Source organism: Vicia villosa, linkage group LG3, assembly GCF_029867415.1.
Source record: "Vicia villosa cultivar HV-30 ecotype Madison, WI linkage group LG3, Vvil1.0, whole genome shotgun sequence".
Lineage (NCBI taxonomy): Eukaryota > Viridiplantae > Streptophyta > Magnoliopsida > Fabales > Fabaceae > Vicia > Vicia villosa.
Window position 1 is genome coordinate 47431303 of NC_081182.1, and position 8643 is coordinate 47439945.

Sequence of the window (8643 nt, forward strand, 5' to 3'; positions counted from 1 at the left end):
AGTTACACCATAAAGTTTCAACCTGGTTTTCAGCATGTGAAAATTCTTGAAGTGGTTTAATTTCAAGTTAAGTGTACTCTTCTTTAGGTGGAGTATAATAGTTTTTAAAACTATGATTGTCAGTGAAGACAATGTGAAATTCTTTGAGTGATTTAGTTTCAAGTGAAATTTATTCTTCATGATAAATATATGATTGTCGGTGATGATAATGTGAAATTCTTGAAGTGGTTTATCCTCAAGTGATATATATTTTTCATGAGAGAGTATGATAGTTTTTTAAAACTATGATTATCGCCGAAGATAATGAAATTTGATGTATTACTTTCAATCAAGGTGAGACTTGTTGAGATTTGTTGAAAATATTCATGTTGATACTCTTTATGGTGGAGTATGATTGTCGGTGAAGACAATGAAAGTTAATGTATTATTTTCAATCAAGGTGGAGATTGTTGGGTTTGGTTGAAAATATATATGTCGAAGAAGTCTCACATCGCTTAGTTTTGTGAAAGAAAAGGGAGTCCAAGGCTATATATAGGATTCAAGTTTTTCTTTACAAGATGCACTAGTCAAAAGCACTTTAAGCTTGTATTTGACTTTCTTTGTTCTCTTATGTTATTGTATTAGAGTGTTGTGAGATGTAGTTAAATATTTGTTTTGGAGGGTGTGGGGGGTACTTGGGGCCGGGAGTAGTTGAGGGTATATTATATGTTGTAACAATTTTCCCATAGTGTTATTTTTTAATTGTAGTTTGACAACGGTCGTGGTTTTTTCTTCGGTTTTGGAGTTTCCACGTTATTTTTTGTGTTGTGATTGTGTTCCTCTTTTTCTCTATGTTTATTATTTTTCTCAACAGAAACTTGACATCTTTAACTGACAAGGATTGGTATTTCCTCCTTCCGTAATTGGATACCATCATCAAGAATATAATCATATTGAAGAGTCACCATGATCAAAACCATTTGAAATTTGTCATGAACTCTTGGCAGTTATCATTACATCAACACTTGGGAGTTGTCATCACATCAATACTTGTAAGTTATCATCACATCAACACTTGACAATTTTTATCATCAAAACCACAATGTTAATAGCACATCACATAGAACTACAAAATGAAGATGAAGATGCACTTAAAATGAATTATTAATATATATGAATGGATGTAAGCCTGTGATGCAATTGAGAAATAAAATCAACATATGAGATTTAAAATAGACTATGAAACGATTCAAAATCAAGTGTGAGTTGAGTCAAATGTAATAAGTCATGAGTTGATTCAAGTAAGTAAGTGATTTGAGTCATGCAATAAAAAAAGTTACTGAAAACATCACTTGAATCGATTCATTGAGGGGTTATTACTCCAGACACAAATTCCGAATGAAAATGAACTTTTAAAAATTTCAACATTAATTGATTCAAAGGGGCATGGGAATTGATTCACGAATCTCAATAATTATAAACTTTTGAAAATTTTGACATGAGTCGATTCGGGAATTTGTGAATAATTTCATAAATCTCGAACTCAAGTGATTTTAAGAATTACTGAATCAAATCAATTCGTGAGATTTTGTAATTCGAGTCTTAAAACTCGGATCAAAATGGCTAATTTAAAAGATAAAACTTTGAATCGATTTAGGATCATCCTTAATCAGCATCAAATAAAAAATATTAAAAATTAATCAAAAATGCAAGGAAATTTTTTTTATAAAAGATTAATGTAAAATAAATCTAATGAGTGAAAGAAAATTTAACGCACTTAAAAAATTAATGATGATTAGTGGACATTATATGATATGCAATGAAGATGTACATGCACATAGATAAATAATCGAATAATCGGGTATTTAAATGCTAAAAAAAAAATCACTTGCAATTTTAAAAAAAAGAAATCACTTGCAATTATTTTTTAAAAAAATCAGCACATATGGATTGCAAATATACGTATCCAAATAACCCAAAATTAACACAATAACTAAGGAGAGAATGGTTTTGGTGAAATCAATTTATTTGATTATTTCTCAACAACTCTATTTTGATCACGGACCTTCAGCGTGTGAGGAGTAGGTGACAACAACCAATCTTATATACTAAACCAATCAATGGTCAGCATGAATCAGATCAATTATGTGAAATTAATTTAGAAGATTCTTGGCATGTTTTTCTTGGTGTTCTGCTACCAAACAGTGTTGGTGGGCAGCAGAATTAAATAATGTCATTGATCACCGATTACATTCTTTTTTAGATGTAAAGTCGATTTTTGTTGACATTTGCGACAAAGAGAATAGGAACATTGCCGGTTGAGTTGCTTTGATGATGGATGTTTTCTAGAAAAATAAAAATGATTTTATTTGGAGCGATGAGAAGGAGGTTGCGTCGAAGCTTGGTTGGTTGGATTTTCATAAGTGGAAGGAATGATTTGAAGCGCAAAAGAAGGTAGGAGTTGAATCTGGGCAGCAACACGGAATTTATTGGCTTCCACCGTCTTCGGGATGGAATAAGTGCAATGTAGACGCGGGTTTTAACAATATTTGTGGAACCTCAAATCGTAGTTGGTGTATTCGAGATAACTCGGAAAACTTTCTTATTGCAGGAGTAGCGTTGGATCCTAGGAAGCTTTCGATCATTGAAGCAGAAGCTCTAGCCCTTAAAGAGGCTATTCAACAAGCAATAACTATGAACCTTGATCACATAATTTTTTAGAGCGACTCTCTTTGGGTGGTACAAGCTGTTCAGGCCAAAACCACAGGAGTATAGGAGTTTTCTACTATTATAAAGTCTAGGATTAAATATGTTTTTGTCCCTATAAATATCTCAATTTTGGCTTTTAGTCCCTATAAAAAAAATATATTGACATTTAGTCCCTATAAAATTACTTTTACACTCACTTTTGGTCCCCCTACAGGGACTAAAACTGAGTGCAAAAGTAGTTTTATAGAGACTAAAAATCAATATTTTTTATAGGGACTAAAAGCCATTTTAGGTAATTTTATAGGAACTAAAAACATATTTAACCCTAAAGTCTATTCAAGTTGCTATTAGTTAATTTTCCAAACTTTGAAGTTGATTTTATAAAACATCAAGCAAATATGATTGTCTATTCATTATCGAAAACTGTCAATTCTTGAGCGTTGTATCTATAATGTTTCTCCTTGTATTGAACTTTTGATTTATAATTAAAAAAAATATAGTTTTGCTTTATTAAAAAAAAAAAATCAATGGTCAATGACTTGGTTGGTGGATATTTGCACGATTAGTGTTTGGCTCTATACGACCCACATAGATAACAGAAGCAGAATCCCTTTCTGCGTATTACATAGTAACAAGTAGGGTAGCTTTATTTACATCACTCATTCTTACTGTTACAAAATTGGCTCCACCATTGACCATCTCTCTTTTTTTTCTTTCTACTTTCTCTCCTTTTCACAAGGAAAAGTTCTCAATTGTTCAAACCTCGGTGTCTTCAACTTCTGTTCTTACAATAAAACTGGGAAATGCCAATGTAATATCCTTTAGATATGGAAGAGTCATGTTCTTAATCAAAGAAGGATGTTGAGAAACAAAAGCTTTCCACTCATCTTCATCAATCCTTCCATCATCTTTTGTATCGACATCTTTAAATGTTTTATCCACAATTGATTCTATCATCTCATCCGAAAGAAAAAGATCTGATTCATGCAAAAGTGCCAATACCATTTCCTTTAACTCCTCTCTTTCAATGTACCCTGTTTGTTTCAAATCATATAACCTAAAAGCAACTGCAATAATCACTTTTCACACTTCAATAAACAATAAGCCGTAAAAAACTTTAAAAAATCACTTTACTATGAAATGAATTTTATCTTACATGCAATTTTGTCTTCTAAGGCTGCGTTTGGGTGAAAAACACCAAGAGATCTAACAAATTCACCGAAATCGACAACGCCGTTGCGTTTTACATCAAATAAGTCAAAAATCTATAAAAGCAGAAATTATCAATTGTGAAAAAGAACAAGAAACCAAACAAGTTTAAAACCATAGAGCATATATGAATCAGTTATTTATACTAACCCTATCAGCAAACAGATTCTTTTGGTTTTCGTTTCTGAAAAGTGCTAGCTGAAATTCTTCCTGAATGTTAAAAATAAAAATGCACCAGAAGTGATTATTAAGAACCATAATTAATTAATTAAGGAGATTTAATCTAAACTAAAACACTTAAACTCACCTTATGAATAAGACCATCTTGAATAATGGAATTGCTTAACTTCAAATAGAGTTCATATAATGCATCTACTTCACTCACAGTAACTAAAAAAACAAAAACCTTTTTTAATCAGCATATTATAGTGATTAATTAAGGCACTAATATATGATTTAGAACAGAAATTACCAGATAATGATGATGGATACTCACAAGGTGTCTCAGAAGCAAGAACAGTTGGATCCTCATAACCTGGCCTTTTAAGTTTCCTTGAAGTTGAAGTTGAACAATAGCAACCCATTCAATTGAATCACCACAAAATTCTTACTCAGATTTCTCTAACAATTAACAGAACGAATAAATATATAAAGGAGGTATGAAAATTCAGAAGCACCAAACTTCACCGTCATTCAGATATTTTAGTATTATTTATTACTTTGATTTGTAGGTGAGTAGAGTTTATTATATATTGTGCCGTGAAACAATTTGAATTTGAATTGATGTTTATCCCTATATAAGGGACCAATATCATAATAGTAGGACTTATAACTTATACTATTTTAGTTTGCAGAAAAAGTCAAAAGACATCAAACAAGAAATTAAAAAATAGTTTCTCTTGCCAGTATAATTTGATGAGAAAAACAACTTTGGTGACTCAGTCCATTTCATGCGGCAAATATTCAATCAACGGTCACATCTTATTTTTTTTCAACTTTGACCCTACATGTGTGACATCGAAATTATGAAAATACACCAATCAAATATGTATCCATTAATTGGGTAAACTCTCTAAATTACTTTTTCATTATAAATTATTTATATTAAAAAATATTGTTTAATTAATTAAATAATGTTTATATTTTTCGTTCTCATATGTGTTTACATGATGCTATGTGTTCAATTCAACAATTTATTACTCCTAAAATAAATAATTCATTTTAATTTTTAAGATATTTTTTTCAATTCTACCATTTAATTAATAAAACTTTCGTGATTTTCAATACTTCTTCCATTTTTTTTTAATTGTCATTTTTCAACTTTACACATATCAAAATAACTATTGATTATTGTCAATTTATAAGCAATGATTATTTTTTCTCTATAATTAATACCCTTAACTTTTTAGTAGTTTATTTAACTTTTTTTCTCTCTACTTAATGATGACTAGGGATAATCTACAATATAAAAAAAATAAATTGGAAAATACCAATATACCCCTCTGCTTCAATATGCTACCACTTGGGTACGTTCTCCGACCAACACTCATTTATCTTTCTTTTTTCTCCTTATCATGTTTCATTTCATGATGATACATACATTGCTTCCAATGCATGGCTGGACTAAAATATAATGTATCCAATATTTTAAATCTTTTCTTGAAAACACAATTATTTTATCTCAATTCTCTCTTTCTTCATAAATTTCAAATTCAAATAATATTCTTCTACTCCTTTTACTCTTATTTTCAATTTTTTTTATATTTATAAGATTTCTCTTTAATTTCTCTCACACTTTTTTCATTCATAATTTTTTTAGCTTCTATTTTTTTATTACATTTTGTTAGCTTCTATTATTCACATATTTTATAACAAAGTTATATTTTGTATTAAAATTTTTTATTGATCTAAATATTTTTACGGGTATCAAACATTTTTCTATACATTCAATTATTTTTTTAATAGCTACCGGATATTTTTCTATACATTCAATTTTTTTTCACGGGTACCAGACACTTTTCTATACATTCAATTATTATTTTTTCACGGGTACCAGACATTTTTCTATACATTCAATTTTTTTAACGGGTACCAGACACTTTACTATTAAAAATATACATCTGAAACAAATGCGCGTCTCGTACCAAAACCCGTGCGAACGCACGGGTTCGGCACTAGTTTTGACAAAACTATAATTAATATTATCTTGAATTTTAAAATAACACTTAACAAGAAACAAATTTTTATCTAAAAAGTGACACTTAGAAAGGAACGAAGAGTACATGATAGGTGTGAAATGGTCAATTGAGTCACTCATTATGCGTATGACAGAGGTAATATATATTTATCATTTTCTAAAATTGACATGTAACATTTATTTTTCAAGCTTTCTCAATTAAATTGCAGTTAAATATTAGATCCATTCATTATCTATCTTGATTAAAATTTTAAATCTCTCTAACCTTTTTTCCTCACATTTTCTCACTTTCATTTTACTCTTTTCTCTATTAATTTATTATCACTAAAAATACTAATAATTTATTTTTTAATTTTAATAAAATTAACAATTTATTTTATCTCATGGGTCACTGGCAACACAATATCTATTTTATTTTAATCAATCATCATTAACTTAATTTGAGAGATAAAATTCATATTTCTATTTTTTTCTTTGTCCATCTCAGAGTTTATTTTTTTTTTCTTTTTGTATGATTATTTAATAAAATCCAACTTATATAATTATTATTTATTTTATAATTAAGTAAATCATTTTAAATTTTACATGTGCATCTAAATATATTTTATATCGTATCAAATAATTTTTTTATCACATGTGTCATTATCAACACACGGTCCATTTTATTTTAATCAACAATTTGACTTGCTTTAAAAGACAAAATCCTTATTTCAAAATATTAAAATTTTCATTTTTTTTCTTTCTTCTTCTCATAGTCATTTTTTTCCTTTTGCATGATTATTTAATACAATTGAATTTATATAATTATTTTTTATTTTACAATTTAGTAATTCATTTTAAATTTATATTTATATATAAATATATTTTATGTTGTATCAAATAAATTTTCTATTTCACGAGTCATTATCAACTCAATACATATTTTATTTTATTCAACAATTGCCTTAATTTAAAGATAAAATCCTTTTTTTCTAATATTAAATATTTCTTTTTCTTTCATCTCACGGGTCATTTTTTTATTTGTATATTTATACAATTGAGTTTATATAATCATTGTTCATTTTAAAATTAATAGCTAATTTTAAATTTAGATACATATCTAAATATAATTTATATCGTATCAAATGAATTTATTTATGCGGCCCGCACAGATATCAGGCTAGTGTGACTTCACTAATAAAGAAATGAGCAAAGTCTTATACGTGATTTTTGAACAAATGCTCACAGTTCGTTGTTTCAATATATATATATATATATATATATATATATATATATATATATATATATATATATATATATATATATATATATATATATATATATATAGAGAGAGAGAGAGAGAGAGAGAGAGAGAGAGAGAGAGGACATATCATATGCGAATGTCTTCTTTATATGAGAATGTGATAATGAATCTGAACTATTAGATTTTAAAATAAACGATGGAGATTATGTGTGAATTTTTTCTCTCTCTCCTCCATTATTAAAATAAATGATGTAGCTTTTGATTGTTGGTGTAGAATTAAGGTTTCAAGATATTTCTAGTCTTCGTGTATTTTTTTAGGGTGTTTGTATGTGTTTTATTTATGGGGTCATGTACTATGGTGAAGCAATTGAGCATATACACATTGAATGAATGCATTTTGTTACGTTAATTGGTTGAATAATTTTTTTTGGTTTAATTTTGATTCAATTGGTTGAACAATTTTTTCTGGTTTATATTTTTTATCACTCTTTAAAAACACAAAAATATGTAACGACAATTTTCTTTATCATTTTGTCACAACCGTTTTCTCGGTAACGAATCATCTTATAATATCTCAATTGATGGTATTCAACTAGTTTGGATTTGATTCAATTAGTTGAAGACACTTATTATGTTTTGTTTGTTAAAGATGAAGACCGTGTCATCGATCACGCTAATAGAAACAAAGTGAATTGTTGAAAGACTACACAAAAGAAATAAATCCTATTTAATTATGCAGAAAAAAATTACACAGAAAAAAGAATCATGCAGTTCTATGAATCAAGGAATCGATCAAAGTAATGAATTAATTAGCCACATGGTTTATGATCACTAATACATTTCTTACATCAATTCATTCTAGACTAAAAACATACATAAGAATCCTCGTGATGCCACCAAATCAATAAGTCTACAAACTATAGTGCACATGCAAATCACAATGTCGCCCAGTGACTGAAGCAAATGTACAAAAATGGATTAGTAAATTCTTTCCATATTAATTGTTGAAATACTACATAATAGAAACAAGAGTTATGCTATATTTACACCACCAATTTGACACCGTATCCTTTACACCATAGGATTTACACTTCATAGCAAGTGGGGTCCAACTTAAAATACTTACATATATTATAAAAAATTTAAAAAGTAGATGGAATGGTACAAATCTACGGTGTATATGTAATATTTTGGTGTATGTTTATCATTTCTCTAGAAACAAATATTATCAGGTTTTCCCACACAGTAATACAAAGATAGAAAGTCTACAAAAGTGAATTGTCATCAACAAGATAAACTTCACTTG

General features: G+C 28.3%; 1 protein-coding gene across 3 annotated transcripts; it reads right to left on the minus strand.

The window, feature by feature from the left end:
- Positions 1-3030: 3030 nt before the first annotated feature.
- LOC131655633 (calcineurin B-like protein 7) lies at positions 3031-4688 on the minus strand. Of its 3 annotated transcripts, none has more exons than XM_058925472.1 (5): positions 4370-4688; positions 4205-4287; positions 4048-4107; positions 3845-3894; positions 3031-3745 (listed from the first exon to the last, which is right to left on the minus strand). In XM_058925472.1, the coding sequence occupies exons 1-5, from the start codon at positions 4479-4481 to the stop codon at positions 3445-3447; spliced, it is 606 nt and encodes a 201-aa protein (XP_058781455.1). In that variant the 5' UTR covers positions 4482-4688; the 3' UTR covers positions 3031-3444. The 3 variants fall into 3 exon arrangements, with proteins under 3 accessions (XP_058781455.1, XP_058781453.1, XP_058781454.1); XM_058925470.1 differs by having other exon boundaries at positions 3038-3755; positions 3845-3953; positions 4370-4680; XM_058925471.1 differs by having other exon boundaries at positions 3039-3755; positions 3845-3953; positions 4394-4679.
- Positions 4689-8643: the final 3955 nt, after the last annotated feature.